We start from the raw sequence: 22,212 nt of genomic DNA, 5'->3' as shown, positions 1-22,212 counted from the left end.
ACATCTAGGAATTTATTATCCTGAAACCAGCAATCCAATGTCCTGAATGGTCTTGGGCCCCAATCTGCATTCACGAACTTCATTAAAATGGGACAATGATCAGAAAATGATCTATCAAGGATGTATTGTGTAATTCCATCCTCTACCATTTCTTCTTCTCACGATAAACACCTCTCGCACATCCCCCCCTCTTGAAAACACCCCACAAATCTCTCTGAGTACGATTCAGGGAAATTTGTGATATAAAAAGAGGTTATATTTGTTGCGTCCCTCTAGTTCGTCCACCGTTTCTTCAGCCGCGTACCCGGCGACCAAATATTCCCTTCTCAGTCCCCCCTCTAAGACCTCCCTCGAACTTTCTCTCTCTAGCTCTCCCTCTCATCCCTCTTTTTTTTTGGTCCTTCTACTATTTAAATCTTAAAATGTGGGTTTGGACCTAACTCAACCCCAAAAGCTAGCTCATAGGGTGAGAGTTGCCCCGCACTTACATATTATATCTTGGCCTTATCTCTAGCCGATGTGAAACTTGGATTTTCCCCAAATATTAAATATATTCAAAATGATCCTTTATCTAAGTGTTATTCGAAGGACAAATTTGGATATATTTAAATAGTTGAAGGGTCATTTTGAACCTTTTAAATAAGACAAGGTATCAAAGTGAATTTTTTAAAAGATAAAGGACAATTTTGATTCTTTTAAATAAGATAAAGGACCAAAGTAAACTTTCTAAAGTTAAATGGCCATTTTGAACAATATAAATAATATAAAGGATCATTTAGCCAAAAATAAAAACCACTAGGAAAAGTTAATAAAGCAAACTCACCAGAGCAGCAAGCTCTGTTGCCAGACATTTTCTAGCTCTTTCTACATACTCGCGTGCTTCATCATACTGCCAACAGATTGGAATCACAGTAAGTAAAATTGAATAAAATTAAAAGCAAGTGAAGTTGATATTTGAAGCAAACAAATACCTTTCCTCTACGAACCAATAGAACAGCCCTGAAGAAAGTACCACTACTACTTCCATCACTACTGGCAGCAGTGTTCCCCAAACCTCGAAGTTTTGTTTCGTCACCATCATCCAATCGAGACACATATTCTGCCATTTGGTCCCATTCTCCCATGTTCCAAGCAGCATTTGCAGCCTAACGAACATTAACACTGAGCATGGGCAGGGAAAAACATCCATCACAAGTGATATGAGTATAAAACCAACCATTGGTGCCATTTCAAGACGAGCAGCTGGCTCTGCCGGGGTCCAAAATTCTTTGCATAGGATATTCAACTCATCCCATTGAGCCAATGCAGCAAGGCATCTCATTTTACCTGAAAAGCAAGATCCAGGTTCAAACATTTCCAAAGATGCAAAAAAAAAAATCCTAAAAAAGTGTAAATCCAAACTGACAAGATAGTAGCATGAAAATTCAACCTTAAAAGCACAGAAATATGTTTTAAATTAAGTAATGGAAAGAGAACAAGAGAATGCAACATTTGACTAACTTGGAGCCCCCGAGATCAGGGGAGCTCTGATACCAACTTGGAGAAGAGGAAAATCTGTATAGAATTTGAAGACTTTTCCAACACAAGCACTAATCCATATTTATAGGCTAAACCTATTAAAGGAAAAATGTAATATACGAAAGCTAAAACCCTTCATAATAATTACAGATATAATCTTAATATATACAGGAAATATTCTACCCCAAATTAGCACCTATTTACAATAGATAACTCAGATTATCCAGAATTGATGTACCCCCACACATATAGATTATGAGGTATTCTACCATGCCAGAATATGTGTAGTCTGTCAAGGAACATTCAAAAAACTCAAATCAAGGAAGTTATAATGAAGGTGAAGTCATCAGCACAGACCTAAAGTGGCATCCAAGACAAGATGTGGACTTGTTGCTTGAGAAGCCTTTGCTGTATAAGCCTTGAGGGCATCATCCCATCGCTGCAGTTTCTCATACCTAAAAAGGACATCTAATATAAGTCTCTAATCTTCTCAAGAGCTTCCACAGATATAAAGTAGAATTGTTTAAGAAAAAGAAGGGATGATGAACTTAGAAATTAAATATCAAACAGTACCATGACTCCTTAAGTTGAAAATCTAGATGCTGTTGGGCATAGGTTAGTATTCCAACTGCAGCCTACAAAAAGCAAATGTTTTATTGAAATGCATGGATATCAGATAAAAAAGTTAAAACTATCAGAGCAGCAATGAAATGGTAAATCTTGATTAAAAAAAATCATTTCTATTCAACTCAACCTCATGTTGGTGTAATTGGTTGTTTATATGAATAAGAGCTTCAACTACAGCAACTGGGTTAGCATCCATCTTCTTGGAACGTGCTCCTTCAAATTCCATTTCTTTATAGTGTAAGGCTTTTGCAAATGCACGACACTGTGTGCCATTGAAAAGCAACAACACATGAAAGGTATAAGACAAAGTCAGGGAAATAATCCAATAACAGTAAAGAAGTTGTTTAAAAGGGAAGCATGCATCCCTAGTACCATTGGATCCTAATACCATTGGATCCAGCTGCCTACCTAGCACTAATGTTGTATCCCTAGTACCCCTGGTACTTTCAATTATATATATAATATATTTTTGCTGATCAAAAAAAAAAAGGGCAGCATGCATTGAACAAGGACATGGATACATCATGAACATATACACACACACATGAACCCCAAAAGACAAAAAAGAAGAAAAGAGAGACCTTCTCAGCAAGAGCACCAAGAAGGCGTATGTCAATAGGAAGAGGTTTCTCATCATGCTCCATGAACTCAGCCTGCAGTTTCAGTTAACAAAGACAACTGTAAATTTAAAAAGAAGCAAAATGTCATAATTTCATCTGTCTCCATGCATCTTTAAAATAATAAAAAAAAATGAACTAAGTCTAACCCTTCACCTTTGATAGAAAATATTTTCCAGATAAATGCAAGTTTGGCATAAAAACCAATAGAAAAAGATCCCTCCAGAACCAAAAAATTGAATTATTTTTCTAAACAAAAGTCATTTAAAAAGAAAAACCACCAAGCCCTTTCCCATGCCTTTTTAATGGTTTCACCTGGAGCTTTTTATGGTCTCCCCTTATTTCTAAGAGTAAATTACACCCCCAAGGTTTCATGAGATTGCACAAACTCTCGCTGCCTTTTTAATGTTTACAAAAACCTCCCTTATATGGGGGACACAGAGTAATGTTTTTCAAACAATTAAAGGGGTTAGTGTAATGTATAAAGGGTGTCAATATAATGTTTTTCAAACAATTAAGGGGGGTTAATCTAGGGGCAGAAAAAATAGGGGGTTTTGCAAAATCTCGCAAAACCTCAAGAGGAGTCAAGGGGGAAATCAGTAATGTGGGAGTAAATTATTAGAATTGTGCAGTTAAAAGCAACAAATAGTTGCACCCATACAATTAGACCACCATCAAAACTATCTAAATTCCTTGCTGTCCTAATGTGTTAGTTACACATCTTCAAGTAATCTCTCAACCTTTTGCATGTTGTAACAAGATATATCTAATAATCAATAATCTTTAGGAAGCAAATATAAAACAGGTGTCAAAATTCACATTCACAGATTCAATATATTCACCAAGATGAAAAGATATACCAAGTTAAGAAGTGTTGCCAAAATTTCTGGGGGGATATTTGGAGATGAAAATGCCATCTCTAGATTCCGAACTAGTTGTTTCTGGCTAGTCTCATTTAGCTGCGCCCAACAACTGACAAATCCAGCTGCAAATAACTCTCGCCCAACAAAAGGCTGTAAAATTCAGAGACAATAAGTGAAAGTCAGATAGGAAAACACTAATGCCACAATGAATAATATCCATAGTCAATGAAACCTGCAACTGTGCAAGCCTAGCACAGGTTCGTAAAGCTGGAGAAGGAGACTCCTTTAGAAGTTGAATGCTAAAATGCCTCATCCATTCTGCCCAATCTTCCTTAGTACTTCGCTGAGAAGCCTCCCCAGCTGTCCGTAATCGACCATCATTAACCTGTATGGAAGTTTTCAAGCCACCAATAGAAAAAATAAAAACTATAGAGCTGAGACTCCTCTGAACTGTAAATCTCATTTCCAGATTCCATTTCCCAATACTAAAAACATACAAAGCTAAGGTAAAACTTTAGTGTGCAATCCTTCATTAGGAATATAGAGCTTAGTAGAATCAGGACAAATGATTTGTTGCAGGATTACAAACTAAACAAAGCTCTATCCTAATGAGTTGTATATTTGCTGTCATGAGACTAGCATTCATATTATTATTTTTACTGAAAATGTGTGATTACCACACATATGTAATAATGCTTATATACATCATAAGCTACAATTAAGGAAAGGAAAATAAATGAAATCCCTAATTAAAAGCTATACAAATCATGCATTTAACACATTTTTAAACATCAAGTGGCAAGATATATGCGGTTTAAAATAAAGTTTTTTGGTGAATGTTGAATATATCAAGAATTCAGAGAACTTTCTCGAAAGGTGAATGTTGAAAATGTCAAGAGTTTGGAGAACTTTCTTGTATGTCATTGAGAAACTGTGAATGGAGTGAAGAGTATTGCACTGGTGAGCAGAAGAGAGATTATTCTCTGGCCCTGTATTCTGTTCTTGAATTTTGTTTTATTTGAATAAGTAAAATATAAATTATCAAGCCTAATGTTCACCAGTCTAATTGTTATCCTAACATGCAGTCAACAGGGATTAGCATTTCAACATTCAAACTTTCTTTGGTCAGTTTAAACTTTGGCTCAAAAGTCACTGGAGGCATGCTCAGTAGTCAGTAGCTAGATTTCCCAGGGGTTCAAGTCCAAAATAAAAGAACAAAAAACTTTACAACTAATCACATAAGGGTACCTGATGGCCTCTAAGTTTGTGAGCATCTGATCCATCTTCATAAGGATCAATCTCCACATCATCTAAAGGATCACTAATGACCTCAACAGGAAGCCGTCTGTTCAGTCTTTGTGAAGCTGTGATCCCAAGAATAAGTGGCTCCCGTCGCTGTAAACGCCCTTCAATTTCCTCAAATTCCTTGTGCTGCAGTTGTATGCTACTTTTAGAAAGTTGTAAGACAAAATATTTAATATCACACACACGCACACATCCCATGGGATAGAAAAGAGAAAATAAAGATAGAAAAACTCAGGACCCGCAAGCGATATTTCTGTAGAAGTTTGTGAATTGATGGAATAAAAATTGTGAAATCCTCGCCAAGAGCATGAGCCAAACAACAAAGTGCATCTACAGCATCCTTTCGGAGCTCATCATTTTTCCTGTAAGACATAAGTACAATTGATATTTGATAGGGATCACCAGATCAGGTAAAAAGAATGTAAAAGATGATAACATGAATTAAAGGAGAAAATTGAGCAACTCAAATTATTCATGGAATTCTAAAATACTCCCTCCGGTCCTTTTAATATAAGACACCTTTTAGAAGAAATTGATGGTCTTTCTTTAAGGCATTTTACAATTCCTATTAAGAATTTTATAAAAAAATCACTAGTTGTCCTTATTAAATACTCAGTATTTGTTTTTTTTTTATTAATGGTGGTGCATAATACTCTTAGTCTTAGACTTTATTGGGAAAAACCCAAGTCCCACATTGGCTAGAGAAAGGCCAATATAGAGTATATAAGTGGGAGTCAACCCTCACCCTATGAGCTAGTTTTTGGGGTTGAGTTAGGCCCAAACTCACATTCATAAGAGACTTTAATGTTTTCAAATCACCCATAACAAGTTAATGATTATTAATAAGAATAAAATTGGAACATTAGTAACATTTTTTTTAAAATATCAATAAAATCAACTGAATTAACTATTTTTATTGGTCCATGTGATTATGTCCAAAGTGCCTTGTATTAAGGACCGGAGGAGTAGTTTTTAAGTTGGTTTCAATGGCAAGTACCAATCAGATAAGAAAGACAAACTTTTATCATCCATGACTATTACAAGGAGACAAAATTTACTAAAAAAGATAAAGCCATAATTCATCCAGGGTAGATATCCCAGAACAAAACCCATAAATCATCGGTGGCAAACACTAAGTTAGAATTTACAATTACTTTATAAATCAAAATTAATTATAAATATTATCTCCCATTGTTGTTAAATGGCGGCACCATGGCAGAATAGAGCTATGGATTTTTGCCAACCACCATAGGCAATTTGTGAAGGGAGGACCGCTATGGCAGTGCCATAAGCCGCAATGGCATGTTTACATAGCAGAACTTTGACCTTCTGGCATATTCCGTCATTGGTAACACAGTTATCTCCTCATAGTACATCATTTTCTCAGTGTTGGAAAACAAGCTGCTAGGGAGTTTCGGCAATTCGTTTAGGCACAATCCACCACTTGATTAAAATACTGATATTGAATAGTAATGATTCAATGGATTTGCAAACCTTTGCTTCACAGTTCCCTATTTGTTTTGACATAAATCTCTTGATAATTATTTATCACTTGCACAAACAAATAATTATATTAACTTTCATTATTACATCAAAAGAATTTGAGTGGATGGAAGGACAATCTGATGCATACAAGTATATTTTGAAATTTCAGAATTTGCACACTCACCCATCCAAAACTAACTTCAAGTGGTGCACAAGAGAGGATATATGACCAGTGACCTGATGATAAAAAGGGAAGAGTATCAAATAACAGACTAGAACAATCAAAGACCAAACATGAAAAGTAAAAATATCACAATGCCTAGCATAAACAAGTCAATTTTAAAAAATTGAAGGTGAATAGAAGCAAGAACAGTAACTAACCTGAACACGAGGGATCAGGCTTGTCAAAGTTTTAATTGCAGCACGTCTTATGTCTACTGAGGCATCCACTTTAAAAAATCGTATTAGAGCAGGAAGAAGTAGATGCATATGCTCATCCAAAGTCCCTGCACAACCAAGAACAAAATTGTCACAGTTTGCCATTCCAGGCCATGAAAATTAGTTATGCTATAACTTCATTAAGCACAGTAAATTAATATGATATTATCCCCAAAAAATGGAACATATAAAAGCTGTTTTCAATAGTAGTGGTACACTGGCACCCACAATTTTTTTTCTTTGGAATTTTAGGTCTATTTCAAACATTAGCAGGTCACATGCACCCATAGTAGTCAAACTCAATAGTATGATGTGGCCATTGTGGCTTTTTGCGCACTAAAGCAGCGCTACCACAATATTAGCTTCAAAAATTAATTTTGACACCTGAAACAGCGTTGTTTATGGCTTGGTGAATAAAATTGTAATTTCTCCCCCATTTTTAATGCATATTTTGTTTAAAAAACATAATAGAATTTGGAACCCCTCTTCCTTGACTATTCACACAAAAAGTTAGCTTTGTTTTAACCTTTGATCCTTCAAACTTTTGCAGGATTATGTTTCTTTTCGTGTTCTGTTCTTTCTTATTCCTTTAGACTTTGCAGTTCACATTCTGCTAATTTTTATCTGATGTGTTATGTTCTCTTTCCATTAATTTCACTAGCATCTTTCATTTTTGGACTTTCATTATTATGTTCTTATTGATCCTAAATTGATGGTGATTGTGTGTGTAATCTATGACTTATTTAACATATATTTCTTTGATTTTAGTATTTTTTGTGTAGAATAATTGTATAAATTAATAGTTTAATTTATAATTTTTAAAATAATGGTCATCCCACTGTAGTATTGTCAAATATGGCTGCTACGCATCGCTATCTGAGATCTATAACTATTCATGCACCATTAATCGACCTTACTAGTTTAGGAAGTGGTGATTAAGCAATTGAACAAAGAGAAATGTTAGGATTACACTCTCTAACACACACTGTTGTTGACTGACATTTATTAGAAATCATGAATTTGTGGGTCTCATTTCTTAGACACTCATAATTTTATAGTTTCCAATAAATTTTAACCGATAGTAGAGAGAGTGTTTGGAGGAGTGTGTCAAAGAGTGTTTTGCTAGCACTGTTTTATTTACGTATTCAGGTCTGGGATTAAGGACCAGATCCTGAGATATAGCACTATTTACAGTAAAAACTCTCCTTAGACACTTTGAGCAGCCTAAACTCTCCCAAAGGGTCCAATTCAACTTAAATTCCAGCCCCCCCCCCCCCCCAACTCACTCTCCACTTATACCATTATTCTGTTATCACATTTTTGCCCACTCACTCCCCATTTCCACCTTTTTGACTATGATTAGGTGCATCGCATCTTTTGGCCCTTCTCACAAATACTTTAGAAATAATGGGCCTCTTTGGGCCCGTATCACACTCCTCTTGAATAAAAATACACACAATATGCTACAGGAAACTGGAAAGAGTACTAACCACCAAACACTTCAAGAGTATGAAGGATATCAAGAACATAAGTATAGTCATTGCACCGTTCTGCATCACTAAGGACCTGAATACAACCTGGCAGAATAACTGGAAGATATGTTCTAAATTCATCATTAAGAGCCAAGCAAAGCTGTTCCACCAGGTGAAGAACCTGCAACAACCAAGAAAATAATAATCATAAACTACAAAACATGTCCCTAGACCTAGGTTATTTTACAAAATCAGGGAAGAAGCAACACTAACTGGATAGCCAAGACCAGGACGAGCTGGTGCTGGAAGAGTGAATGCTGACCAAAATTCAGATATTAAAGATAGCAAATCTTGCAAATATTTACGAATGTGCTGCAACACCAACATCATACTTGAGCTTGTAAGCACAGTAGAATAATAATCATACAAAATATTAGACATATTTTAAAGACAATCTAATCTACCTGGCGCACAATAGACACCAGAGTTCCAAGCTTCCATGTTATAAAGTCCTTTAAACTATCTTCACATGTACGAACAGTATGAAAAAGATCAGGCAAAACCTACAAGGATGGAAGGCAAAAGCCACGAAACTATAAATGAAAACTAATTCAAATGCCATAAATAAGTACTTAAGGCATCAAGGCAGATATAAACATTTAAGCACTGGAAAGTAAGGTCTGTTACAAATTAAAGGCTAACAGCTAACCTTTGGCAGGTAGGGAACGCAGCCAAGTCCCATCGACTGACCTCACAAACAAAAATACAAATCATATTGGCAATGAATATCAGTAACATATGGAACTGACTTTACTTCAACAACATCCAACTAATGAAACAGAAAACTTAATATTCTTCAGTTTCACAACTCAAACCAAGATAGAATGAAATAAAAAATAAAAACTCATACCAAGAAAACGAAATCAAACTAATACGATCCTTAAATCAAATATTAGTAACACAAGTTCATTAATGTGTATAGGAGAACAAGTCCCACATTGATGGGTTAGATGGATATATAAGCAAAAGGGCAATGAGTCCAAAGTACCAAGGCATTTTTGGACAAACAGGCCAGTCAAGCTAAAGCCTACTCTTAGAATGTGTGTTAGCCCAACTCAACCCTACAAAATCGGCTTGTAAGGTGAGGGTTGCCCCCCACTTATATACAATATTTTGGCCTCATCACTAGTCGATACGGGATCTCAAACACACAACCCTCACGCCAAGGAGTGGACATCTCGAACGTGAAGTTTACAAGACTGGACATCTGTGGGTAGTCCAATAACGGTCCAATTGCCGATGGCACAATAGGCCCAATAACACTAGCTAGGATAGGCTCTGATATTAATTGACCATATCTCTAGTCGATGTAGGATCTCCAACACCTACTGGCACACTCTTTCCTCACTGTTAGACAAGGACCCCCACACAAACTCTAATATGGATCAGGGCCTATAGCCAAGGGAATACAAGAAGCCCAAACCAAAAAAAAAGCCCAAAAAAATTATTAAAAAAAAAGGCTCTGTAAATAAAAACAGAATTGTGGCCTCTAAAATTCAAGAAAAAGGAGCACAAATCTAGGCAATAAATGAAAACAAGACCTAAGGCCACCGAGGCCCAAACTTGAAGTATAAACCCAAGCAAAAATTTAAAAACAAGTCACAACTGGGTCAAACCAGTTGGACTAGAGGGATAGTGTGGGAGAACAAGTGCCACATCGATGGGTTAGACACAAGTTAAGAGATACATCAGCAAGAGGGCAATGAGTCCAAAGTGCAAAGGAATTTTCGGACAAACAAGTCACTCAAACTAAAGCCTAATAACACACCCTTCCTCACTCATAGACAGGGCCTGCACACAAATTCCAATAATGTGCGGGAAGAAAGTAAACTAAACAGAACAGATACAACAACTCTTTCTTCTTCTTTTTTCCATTTCATAAAAGTATTCATTAAGAAACCAGAGAGTACAAATCAGGAGGATCATAAATCCTTCTTAGGCAAGGCCACAGAGAAAACAAGAGGGAAGAAAGAAAAAAGAAAGCACTATAATGCCTCTATTATGCTTGCATACCTTGAATATGAACATAAGAGACCCAACCACCTTTAAGTGATAGCTAGCAAGTGATGGATCCCTCAATATTCGCATGAGAGAATTAATCGCAACCTGAATTCATAACGAAGACATCATAAATATCAAAACAAGTAGGAAAAATCAGAACATTATTAACAAGAAATGTTAATATGCTACCGTGGAGTAATAGTCATCTGATGAAGCAAAAGAAGGCCAAAGGTCCATGGGAAATTCATCCATAGACTGAATCTGTTGACTTGAATCGCTAGCAGAGCGGGTGACGTCTCCATGAGGCCCTGGCAAGGTTTTTTGATTTCGTTTATGCAAATGAGGATCCAGAGCACCCATGATGCCAAGAACCTAGCAAAACCCAAGTACAATTATGTATACATCCCTATATCAAAAAAATTATTTACTCAATTATTATCATCACCTTCAATACTTCACGTCTGGTGGACCATACTAGTTCACCATTCAGTAATTTTAAGAGTAACCCAAGTAATTGTGGATACTCATTATATGGAGTTATAACATACCTGTCAAAACAGAAACAAACTCAAACAACATCAATACAGAAAAATTGAGTACATCACTTGGAAAATGGAAATCTGATTCAAACTTTATTTTATTCTTCATATAAATATGACATCGACTTTCGAAATAATGCACATTAGCAAATCAAAACTATATATGTAATCTAAAAAAACCTTGAATGTGAAAATTTTCAAATGGCTGCAACAGTTTTTACCTTTTTTAACAGTTTTGAACATATTAGTGGAAAAAAAAAATTTTTGCTCAGCAAAAATAGATAATATATTAATTGAGTACCAGAGGTACTAGATATACAAGTAAAATATAAGATCAAAGGCTGATGGTTTCATTAGCGGACTAATGTAATCCTAATAGAGACCAAAGCCTAGATTACAAGTGATCTGTATTTTGCAACTATGCCCTGTACTGGCAGCAACTAATACACAAATCCTGATCTAAGGTTGCTGGACCAGTGACTGTAGCTAATGTTAAAGTCCTTCTCTAAATTCCGTAGCCACGTCCACAGTAGAAAGATGCATCATCCATGATTTTATTAGTGGAAAAATACAACACAAAAAGTCATAATGATACACAAAAGGCATGTGATTACTTTTATATACTAACAAAAACAAACATGTGCATACCCCGTGCTCTGCACAACTTGACCTAGTGTAGCAACAGCCACTTCACGTTTGGAGACAGCAGCTCCATCCAATAAAGCTTCAACAATTAAAGGCATAAGTTCAGGAATGTATTGCCTCATTGCAAAACCGCCCTAAACAAAACCACAATCCAAATAAGTATGTTAACAATAAATATAAAAGACAAGCATGCCCAAAGAGAGAAATTTACTGACCACCCTCGCAAGATCCCCCACAGTTACAAGGACTCCACTAATGGTTCCAGTATTGGCATTAACATCAACAAGTCTGGCCACGAGTGCCTGACATAATCAGAAAATCTTTAAGATACCAAATGCAATAAAACAGGAATGTATCTTTAACACCATAACTAATTAAACCTTATGAATTGGAGCAGTGTATGGAAGTATTAGCCGTTCACAATTCCTTATCAAACAACCAATTAACTTTGCACTTTCTTCTTTGCATTTGCTATCTGCACTGCTGACACAGCAAGAGAATAAAATGGACATGTAATAAAAAAGTTCTTCAATCTACCAATGCACTCCATAACAATGAATATTTCCATACATGTGCTTTATCTACCAATAAAATAAACACTAGAACATTACCTCTGCTCTAAGTAAGTTAACAACTGTATAAGATGGCGACGAAGAGCTGGAAGAACATATGCAGGATTTTTCTCTGATAACCTTCCAGCCACAGAAATTGCATACTCTCTAACATCAAAATCCTGCAGAATTAGATTCTTCAATATCAACAGAATGTAAAATGAATAGGTGGTAGAATATCTAATCTGTGCATACTTTTTTTAAATTAATGAATAGTGCATTTTTTTCTTTAAAAGCAAGTACGTTGAAATTGCAATTGGGGTTTTCTAATGTGTGACCAAGGGTGCATGACAAGAAGACAAAAATAGAAAGTTTTTTCTTGAAAAAGAAAAATATTTACTATATTAAAAATACAAAAATCATCTAATGTTTGCTTCTTTTAGTAATTTAAAACCTTTAGCATATATTTAATTCTTTCACATTATGTGCCCATAGGCACACATTAGAAAAACTTATTATAATTTAAAAGATAAAATTTCACCATCAAACACATCAAGATACTCAACAAACCCAACAAGAGGGCCCTTAAAGCTGTGTGCCAACATCATGCATATTCAAGCAACATTTTCTTAAGTTAAACAGATAAATGTAATTCCCCAAAATCCAATTACCACCCTTGCAAAAAATAAAAATAAAAAAACATCACACAACTGCCCAGAGCCTCAGATACAAATCAGCCAATAGAGCCTAATGGAAGATTAAACAACATGAAATCAAAATCTAAAGGCCAAATTGCATGGCATCTTCCCAACACAAGGTATCTAGGCTAGTTGTACCTCATCATTTAAAGCAGCAAATACTGCACTCAGGTTGTCTGCCTGGGCCAAATACTCATCAAAACCTCTATCTCCATGGAGAGAAGTAAAGATAGAATGCCGAACAGTAACATCAGCATCTGCAACAGCAGAAATGAGAAGCTTCTCAACAAGCTGCAGAAAGTCAAAGATCAGTTAGCAACAAACATATCATTACATAAAAGTAAGATCCGCAAAGAACAAAAGGACTAAACAACAGACAACAATAGTCTTATCCCACTAGATGAGCTTGGCCACATGAATCACACAATGTCATTAGACTCCATTAAAAATCACAAGATTTTGCATGTGTTATTCTTGTTCCCCCTTTACCCTTTATCACAGGATTAAAAAACATACAATTGACTCTTCTCATCAGTGCCTCAAGTGGCCTTCTTTATATGTGTGCAAACCACCTTAACCAATTTTCTAACGAGTGTCACATAAATATCTCCTCATATACAATCATTCCATATCTTGTCATTTAATGCTAATAAAAGGACAAAAGCTTAAGAAAAAAAATATAAAACACACCTAGTCAGCAACATAGAACTTATTAAGAATATGCCTTTTGACAATTTTCAATTCTAAAAACACAATGATTTTCTTGACAACCACCTTACACAGATAATTAATTGCACTTTGGTGGCATGCAACTATTTTGTACAATATTGTTTAAAGTAAATCCTTAAGTCCCTATATTTTTCAGGGATGTTAAAAAGCTTAATGGGTTGATTCAATTCAAGAAACTTGGAGTAAAACAATATGGTGATTCGTTGAGGAAATTACATAGTTGATTCAAATCGTCTATGCGTAATTCCCTCAACGAACCACCATATTGTTTGACTCCAAGTTTCTTGAATCAACCTATTAAGTGTTTCATTGCATTTCTTCGAGCGAACCCTTATGCATGGATTAATGAGAATTTTAATAGCACTTAAATAAATCTCTTTCCATGTACATAGGCCGTTCATTCTTGTATCATATTGTTATCTTCAGGGCCCCAATTAGAAGTTGTTGAAACTGTAAACCAAATTACAAGCATTTAAAATCCATATAGTTAAAAAATTTCTGATTGGATCACCGGATCCAACCTATCATTAGAAAATTATTATGATGCTCCAACACTAGAGCCCAACAAGAAATTTTAAATACGGTAGGCATCCAGTTACAACAACTTGAAATATAGGGACATATCTAAACAACCCAAAAAATTAAAGGGGCCTATTAAATTTTATAGTGCAGCAAAGGCATCCGAAAGGTCCCCTTAAAAACCGGTTCATAAGGGGGTGGTCTACCCAGCTATATAAGCACTTATCATGTTCATGAATTACCCAATGTGGGACTATTCTTAACACGCCCCCTCGAGCCAGGGCTCGTCACCACAAAGCGAGGGCTGGCGGCACCCACCGGACAGAAGCAGAATATGGCTCTGATACCATATTAAATTTTATAGTGCAGCAAAGGCATCCGAAAGGTCCCCTTAAAAACCGGTTCATAAGGGGGTGGTCTACCCAGCTATATAAGCACTTATCATGTTCATGAATTACCCGATGTGGGACTATTCTTAACAGGGCCTACAAATTAACTTAAAATATTTTAACAAAAGTCACATGGTTAGGAAATTGCTGTGCATGGGTGGGTGGGTGGGTGGAGGGATTTCTTTCCCACAGCACACATACATAGGGGAAGAACTCTCCAACTCCCAAAATATTCGCAAATATATAAATTTTGAATATCCAGAACAAATTTTGTAGTGAGCACTTGGTAGAGTTTCTGGGATCTCCGAATATCCAGAGTATTCACCATTATTTGAAATCTACCCTAATCTGGTGCTGTACCCATATTAGGACAGGGTCCAAAATTAGGGTTCAACAATGAGATTCTTCTACTCTATATCCAATTTCTGAACCAGTTGCATCAAATTGTATTGGTTTTTTTACTGTACGAGTGTAAAAAGGAAAAAGAAATCCTCTCAGAATATTTTAAACTTCAAAGATTCCAATCCTAATAGAGTACTAACTGCATCAGTATATGTTACACGACCTACTAACTGCATTTTAAACCTATTAACTGCATCATTCAATGTAACAGCTTTCTCTAACTGTACAGCAGACTATATAAATCTAATAACTCAACATTGGATTCATTAGATATGAAATACACAACTTCTCGGATATTATTCTCTGGTTTTCACTCTCCTTCACTTCCTCACTGTTTCCCTCACTTTCCTTCATTTTCTTGGTCATGCTCAGATTCTTTCACTTATTGCCAAACCTTTAAAAGTAATGAAGAAAAACTGTCTCAACATCTGACATAGCTTAATAGGTTCATCATACACTATAAAATCACAATCCAAAAGTGTTGCAAGCCAAAACCCTATCCAAGTTAGAAATCAGATGGGCAGAACAAAGCAAAGGATAACATAGACACCAATTAAAGAAGCTTAACACGTGGGTTCCCAGAAAACAAAAACTTCAAGAACTAGAAGTAATAATTATTAAAAACTAAAAAGAAACTAAACAAAAGATATGAAATGTGTCAAATCACTAAACCTCCTCAACAAGGATCCGGCGCTTCCCCCCTGATCGAGTCAACCTGCTAGAACCAAAATGTGAGCATGCCATACCAGAGAAAGAACTCGCAATCAATCTGCAACAACATAGAGCTGCATCTTTTCGCGTAGCTCCATCCTCATCATCCAAATAGACAACAACTGACTCTCTAGCAAATTCAAGTAGTTCGTGGCCCTATATCAACAAAATAAAATGGAATTAAACCTCTAGCAATTTTCCAACAACTTATAAATACACAAAAACAAAATGAAGATTTTAATAAAATATGAATGTGAGTCACTATAGAAAATGAGTATGCCGAACCTTAAAGTTAAAACGGGCAAGAGTCTGCAAAGCAAGTTGTACAAGAGCAGAACCATTAAGCTCTGAGACTTGTTGAGGGACATTTATTATTATCCCTCTACCCACGCTTTGTGCAGGCCTCCCCAAATGATAATGCGACTTAGAAAGAACCATAGATATGCTGTCTAGCAATCGGCCTTGAATGGTTGGCAGCAGAGACGGAATGCTGAACAAAAATAACACAAATACAAAATGCCTTTTAAAATTAATCACTACAAAGGTGATAAACTTTGCTCCAAACCAACACTATACCTGGTACTTATTTGCTCAAGGGCTTCCACAAGTACAGTAGAAAGGCCAGTAGAAAACATAATATCCAAAAGTCCACGTACATGAGGTTCCATTGCTGACCCCATTGCTTTAGCAATACTTCCAACACAAGCCAATGCCTCAAGTGAAGGTTTGATCCTACGTGGAGCAATCTACATTCATAAAGTGACCAAACTGTCAAATCAAATCCTTAATAGGACAAAATAACCAAGCACTCCTCTAAATAAGAAATGCTACATACAATAAGATAAATTATGGCACAAAACTAGCATCAAACAATTACTGAAACATACCGCCTCACGTAAGTGAGTAGTTATTGTCGGCAAGTAATGTATTAGTTCCCCATCCAGTGCCCCAGCCATCTCTCCCAGAGCAATGAACCCACTATCACGATCTTGTGGTGCTTTCAAGACAGAAAGAATATGATCCATGCATATCTGCAAGGAATTTCAGCTCCATAGGCATTCAAATAAGTAAAATTTGGAACTTAATCAAAAGTCATCATTCTCAATGTCCTCACAGTCTAAAAAGTATAATCAAGTAATAGGGTAATGTTAACATACAGTTAAGTAGTTTGTGACAAAACGATCACGTAGAAAATGGGCAATACGAGGCAGCAATGAAGTTATGCTCAGGCGAACTAGCCGATCCCGGTGCTCAAGGTATCTGAGAACAATTTCAGCAACTTCGCGGTATCTTGACATCATGAACTCGCCAGTATTCCTGCCCAACCACAACCAGAGACATGAATTGATAGCAGACCCCCAATTAGGAGGATGCCTACTAGAATGAATAGAAAGGAGTGCAGGCAATCAGGGCAGTTAACTAATGTTGTTGACAATCGTCATAACAACAAGGATGGTTAGGATAGCCCTAACTTGGTCCATTTGGCAGCAAAGGAATAAGGTCATCTTCTTGAATGAACCATTCAGTGGAAGCAAGCAGATGGAGGATGCAGTGTTTCTGCTCTGAACATGGCTCAGAGCTATGGAGAAAGATTTTTCTATGCATTTTAACCAGTGGTCTAGCAATCTAATAGATGGTTTTTGTAATTAGGAAGGAAAACAACCTGAGGGATAATGTATCTGTATCTGTAGATGACCACTCTGGATCCTATCAGCCTGTAGCCAGCCTGATCATTGTATCCAGCAGTCTATCTAGAACTATACTGTATCTTTAGTACCTCTGGTACTTTTATTTAAATATAACTACTTTTGCTGACCAAAAAAAAAAAGGATGGTTAGGATTGGGAAATGATTAGTTAAGCTGTCAGTTAGTTGAGAAGATTTTATCAAATACGATATAGGGAGAAGGAAGCATTGATTGAAAATTGTAAAGAGAGGTTGAGGAGAGCCAGGACTCTCAAATTTCCTGGGTGTTGAATTCCTTTTTGTACACTTGTCGGTTTTCTTCTGTCTCAGACCTGTGATCTCTCTGATTTAGATCTTGAGAACAGAATACAATCAATAAAATCCCATTTATTTTTCTATTCTACTTCATCTAAATCTGCTCCAATTCTATCACAAAATAATGGAAAAAGATTACTAACTAGTATGTGACACTAATTTCATAATGGTACATGTATTTTTTAAAAATGGATGAATTCATTACAGTAAACCAACTCTAGCCTTTTATTATTGCACACAAAGCAATAATATAACAGTAATAGACACGATGGGCATACTTGACACTTACCTTTTTTACATTTTTATAAATTTAACTATTTAACTTAAATTTCCAACATAGGTTGACAATAGTAATCCCCATCATTGGGCAAGACAAGAACACGCATTATACTTGATTGATGACTAAACGTATTAAATCCAAGACAGTGAAGAAACTAAATCACAGTGGACAATGAATGATAACCAAATTCATCGGGGTTCTTCAAGCTTTCATCAAGAGAAAACAGGCAATAGAAAGAACAAAGGTGGATGTTTATACAATGAAATAGCTTAAAAATCAAATAGTTCCAACAAAAGTTCAGTATGGTCAGTAAAATCAATAGTAAGTTATTTACATCTCCCATCTCATGTTCAGTATGTATTAAAACACATTTTTCTAAAGCACGAATCATGAAGGACAAAACTTTAGCACCAGGCTGGGTTACCTAGCAGTGGTAATAGTAGTCAATAGCATGATATAGTGACATCACTAAGCAGAGCTTCCCTCGGCCACTACAGGATTCAAAGTTCAAATAGAGGAGCGGTTTTTGGTAGCAGCCACTGCAGCTGCAGGGCCAAAAGGCAGCATTTAGCATGCTATAGTGGCACTACTGTAGTGAGTTTCAAAAAACCCATTTGGACCTCTAGTGGGGAAGGGGGGGGGGGCATTTATGATCCTCCCCCCCAGATTTTTTTCTTAATTTTCCCACCATGCGACACTCTCTCTTGTGTCTGGACAAACCACACCCACCCACCTATCTCCAACAGTATTTCCAGTGTATTCAGCCATCCTCTCACCAGCCTAAGATCTCTGCAGCCCTATGTTCTGTTTTGTTCCCTGTCCTCTCAGGCCTCAATTGATGTTGCATCCCTTTGTTCTCTCTGTTTTCTTCAGTCCATTGTTGCAGTAGAATCCACTTTTTGAAACAGGTCTTTCAAGTTTCATTTTTTTCTGCTGCATGTTCTCTTCTAAGTTCTACCATTTTTCTTTTAATTTCTATCCTGGGTATCTTTAAAGTTTCGACGATCTGTATATATAAAATACATTTTTTATATCTCATACCAATTATTTTGTTGTAGCAGCTATCAAACTATAGGATTTTCAGAGCTGGCTGTTACACAATGTTAACCAGGATTAATAATTACGTAGTACCAGTGCTTAAATAAACCAAGCAACAATTTCCAAGCTTGCACACATTGTGAACATATGCTCTCTATGTACACAAGCATATAAACATAATAAGTTAATAACACTCCCTAAAAGTAAAACAGACACAATTTGACCAGAATGCTAGGTTGAAAATATTATAAAAATTCTGCATATCAACATTAACAAGGCAAAATGTTGAAAATTCTATTAACCTCAAAAGCTCTCCAACGGCAAGCAGTGAACCATGTATGCTGTGCACGGGTGCATTTTTACCCAATCCATCTTGTGTTGCTTCAAACATTCGATAGTACCTGCAATAAAATAGAAATAAGGGATTCACTCTCCAATAGGGGCATATTGTGCAATAAATCATTAAAGCAAAAAAAGCATGCGATAAGATGAAAGTGTGTATAAATGAAATGTCCAAAAGGCATTAAAGAAAAAACACATACAGCAAGGTAAAAAGTAAAGAACTCAAAGAATTAATGCCAAATTTTGTGCAATTTATTGCCGCAGAACCAAGCATTAAGTGATGCAGCGAAAACTGAGGTACTCCTTTCATTGAAATGACACAAACTGCTTTCGGCAGCAGGCTAGACTTATACTACAATCTATGATCCATTGAATAAAATTGTAATTTAACAGAATTGTGCAGAGATAAATGATCTTAAAATGTCTGCCATAATTATTCAGTTAGGACAATAACTTCAGCTTTCAGAGTCTATTCATTAATTGATTCTACTCAAATTCACTAGAGCAGGCAGGCAGTTGAATAATCTTACAAGTACACCACCAACCTTTGATTTGATGCTTCAAACTCTTTGGTGAAACAGAATTTTAATAAAATTCATTTAGTCTAAGTACATTAAGTGTTGCCAAAGGCAATGTAGCGACAAAATAGCATTACTACCACCTAGCAGCTTCGGGTTTACTATAGCTTTAAATGTTAACAAGTTAAGAACTAACCACTGCACGCGCCATCGTGTCTCACGCTTTTCAATAACACGAAGGCAAGCTCGCAGTGCCTCCACAGCCCGCTCACGAACTGGCAACGCTGGATCTCTCAAAGCAACCCAGATAGCATCGACAAATTCCGGCACATGGACATTGAAAACAGTCGAAGCATTTTCTGCCATTTCCTGCATGACCAAAAACAAAAGACAGTGCATGTTCTTAGCAAGAGGTAGATTCCAAAAATGTGAGAGCATGAAAACACAATCAAATGAAACTCAATTATCACCCAATGGCACTTACTTTCAAGATTAAAACAGCAGCAAATCGACGGTACTCGACTCTATTTCCTCGAAGCCAATCGAGAGCAATTTTAACCTAAAATATAAAAATAAAAAATGAGGAGAGTGAAGTGGAAGGGAAGAGGGGAATAGAGTGCAGTGCAGGAAGGTAACCTGGCGTTCGACTTCATCAGCAGTCATAGCTCCCCCAGCCCTAGCAAGGTGACCGAGAACCCTACTAGCAAGAACGAGAATCTCGGGATCGCGTTTGGTGTCGAAGACAATACGCATGTAGCTGGAAAATCTGGAGACCTTAGAAGCATTCTCCCCAAGCGCCACATCAATCAACTCGTCAATAGCCCTCAGAGCTCCCAGATTCTCGGCAACGTCGCTGCTGTCCAAAAGGCCGGAGATCCTGTCATACAACTGATCCATGAAACGCGAAAAGGCTTCGCCACTAATGTCACGAGCTTCTTCCTCTAGATGCTTCTTCAGAGCAAGAGAAGCACCCTCCTGAAGAGTGAAGTGAATTGAATTGAAGTGAAGTGAAGTGACACTAACACTAACACTGAAGAGTGAACTAATTACCTTGGGATTGCCGCGGGTGCAGAGGTCGGCGAGGATGCGGTTAAGAGCGTCGCCCGGTCCGGGTCCGACGGAGGGAGGGCCTATGTAACGGTGGGACTGAGACGCGGTTGCCATTAATTTATTTATTTGGCTACGCTAACCCAAGCCAAACCCTAAATTAGTTCAGTTACGATTGGAACGGACAAGTAGAGATTCGAGTCAATTTCAAAATGGGAAAGCAGGTCGGACATCGCGTTTCGCCATGCCCATGCCAAATGTGCTCTCTTTTCAGTCTGATGTAAATCACTTACACTACCAGGTTTATTATATTATTAATAATTTTAAGTAAATGTTTCATTTTATGGATCAGTTTAATGTATGGACTGAAACCTGAGACGCTAAAACATGTTTTGTTAACATGTCCATAAGCTAAAATATTATGATTTATGACTACTTCTATGGTGGGCAACTTTGTTGGGTAACCAATCCTAGTTTAATCTGGTGGTCAGAAATAAAGAAGATTGCCCTTCACTTAACATGGCGGTTTTGGGCGTTAATGATGATGATTTTTAAAAATGTTAAAATGTTTTCCACGTCTACTGTCTCACTAATGCAGTTGCCACTCTGTGAGGGTAAGTTGATTTCCACTTAGATCCAAACAGTGTGGTCTACATATTAGGGTTGCTAAAGGTTGGAGGCATCCATAGGTCTTCGAATTTGGTTGTGTCCGTGGCCATGGTGATTTGGGAGAAAAGGGCAACAATTGTCGTCCTGGTGGGAGAGCATATTCACATGACACTGTACTTTTGTTCCCAATAAGTTTTTGACTCTAACTATTAATTTTGTGTATACTTTTTTTGTTTCTTGTGTTCCATTTGTGAAGAGTGTGTGATTTTGAAGATCCTATTTGAGATGGCTATCACTGAATTTGATAATCATATTATGTTTTGTTCCTACAAAAACATGTAGGTGTGACGTTTTGTGTATAGAAGAGTAGAAAACCTAAGGAAAATGAGTCATTTGACAAATGCTGGGTTGGAGGTAAGTTTAGGAAGAAGGAAAAAACAACTATTTTTTTTACGATATTAGTTTGAATTTTGTAACATGTTATGTGTTATTGTTATGGGTCACGAAACGAAGAGATTTATGAGAATCATGAAGAATTTTTAAATGAAGAAGGAGTTGAAAATTGTGAAGATGAAACTGAAGAACATGACATTGAGGATGAAGATATGTTCAAGGCTGAAGGGTTTGACGAATAAGATATTGTGAATTGGTTATGAAGTCGCATAATGATTGATAGCAAGGTTGATGTATATAGGTTGGATGTGCTAAATGTAAGTGATGATGATATGAAATTATTGGATTTTGTTGATCTTGAAGTTACATATGAATTCTTTCGTTGGTATTGTTGGTTTCTCAATTCATAAAATTCA

The 22,212-nt window shown here is 36.6% G+C and overlaps 1 protein-coding gene across 1 annotated transcript in view; it reads right to left on the bottom strand.

Moving 5' to 3' along the window:
- The window catches only part of LOC114368041 (serine/threonine-protein kinase TOR-like), a 49,124-nt gene extending 27,905 nt beyond the window's left edge, over nucleotides 1–21,219 (bottom strand). The window contains exons 1-35 of the mRNA XM_028325378.1: nucleotides 20,798–21,219; nucleotides 20,384–20,722; nucleotides 20,232–20,306; nucleotides 19,944–20,116; nucleotides 19,190–19,288; nucleotides 16,727–16,886; nucleotides 16,457–16,600; nucleotides 16,146–16,315; nucleotides 15,855–16,059; nucleotides 15,531–15,725; nucleotides 12,958–13,110; nucleotides 12,182–12,303; nucleotides 11,951–12,050; nucleotides 11,786–11,872; nucleotides 11,574–11,704; nucleotides 10,832–10,934; nucleotides 10,576–10,758; nucleotides 10,399–10,491; nucleotides 9,035–9,070; nucleotides 8,790–8,888; nucleotides 8,599–8,697; nucleotides 8,344–8,506; nucleotides 6,797–6,921; nucleotides 6,600–6,652; nucleotides 5,169–5,292; nucleotides 4,874–5,056; nucleotides 3,858–4,010; nucleotides 3,623–3,775; nucleotides 2,727–2,798; nucleotides 2,273–2,407; nucleotides 2,092–2,153; nucleotides 1,876–1,973; nucleotides 1,217–1,326; nucleotides 972–1,145; nucleotides 824–889 (exon numbers count right to left, since the gene is read on the bottom strand). Coding sequence (XP_028181179.1) covers nucleotides 824–889; nucleotides 972–1,145; nucleotides 1,217–1,326; nucleotides 1,876–1,973; nucleotides 2,092–2,153; nucleotides 2,273–2,407; nucleotides 2,727–2,798; nucleotides 3,623–3,775; nucleotides 3,858–4,010; nucleotides 4,874–5,056; nucleotides 5,169–5,292; nucleotides 6,600–6,652; nucleotides 6,797–6,921; nucleotides 8,344–8,506; nucleotides 8,599–8,697; nucleotides 8,790–8,888; nucleotides 9,035–9,070; nucleotides 10,399–10,491; nucleotides 10,576–10,758; nucleotides 10,832–10,934; nucleotides 11,574–11,704; nucleotides 11,786–11,872; nucleotides 11,951–12,050; nucleotides 12,182–12,303; nucleotides 12,958–13,110; nucleotides 15,531–15,725; nucleotides 15,855–16,059; nucleotides 16,146–16,315; nucleotides 16,457–16,600; nucleotides 16,727–16,886; nucleotides 19,190–19,288; nucleotides 19,944–20,116; nucleotides 20,232–20,306; nucleotides 20,384–20,722; nucleotides 20,798–20,911 — 4,551 coding nt within the window. The 5' untranslated portion in view covers nucleotides 20,912–21,219. The remainder of the gene's footprint in view (nucleotides 1–823; nucleotides 890–971; nucleotides 1,146–1,216; nucleotides 1,327–1,875; nucleotides 1,974–2,091; nucleotides 2,154–2,272; nucleotides 2,408–2,726; nucleotides 2,799–3,622; nucleotides 3,776–3,857; nucleotides 4,011–4,873; nucleotides 5,057–5,168; nucleotides 5,293–6,599; nucleotides 6,653–6,796; nucleotides 6,922–8,343; nucleotides 8,507–8,598; nucleotides 8,698–8,789; nucleotides 8,889–9,034; nucleotides 9,071–10,398; nucleotides 10,492–10,575; nucleotides 10,759–10,831; nucleotides 10,935–11,573; nucleotides 11,705–11,785; nucleotides 11,873–11,950; nucleotides 12,051–12,181; nucleotides 12,304–12,957; nucleotides 13,111–15,530; nucleotides 15,726–15,854; nucleotides 16,060–16,145; nucleotides 16,316–16,456; nucleotides 16,601–16,726; nucleotides 16,887–19,189; nucleotides 19,289–19,943; nucleotides 20,117–20,231; nucleotides 20,307–20,383; nucleotides 20,723–20,797) is intronic.
- Between the last annotated feature and the right edge of the window lie 993 nt (nucleotides 21,220–22,212).

Source organism: Glycine soja, chromosome 1, assembly GCF_004193775.1.
Source record: "Glycine soja cultivar W05 chromosome 1, ASM419377v2, whole genome shotgun sequence".
Lineage (NCBI taxonomy): Eukaryota > Viridiplantae > Streptophyta > Magnoliopsida > Fabales > Fabaceae > Glycine > Glycine soja.
This window is presented reverse-complemented; position numbering and strand designations above follow the sequence as displayed.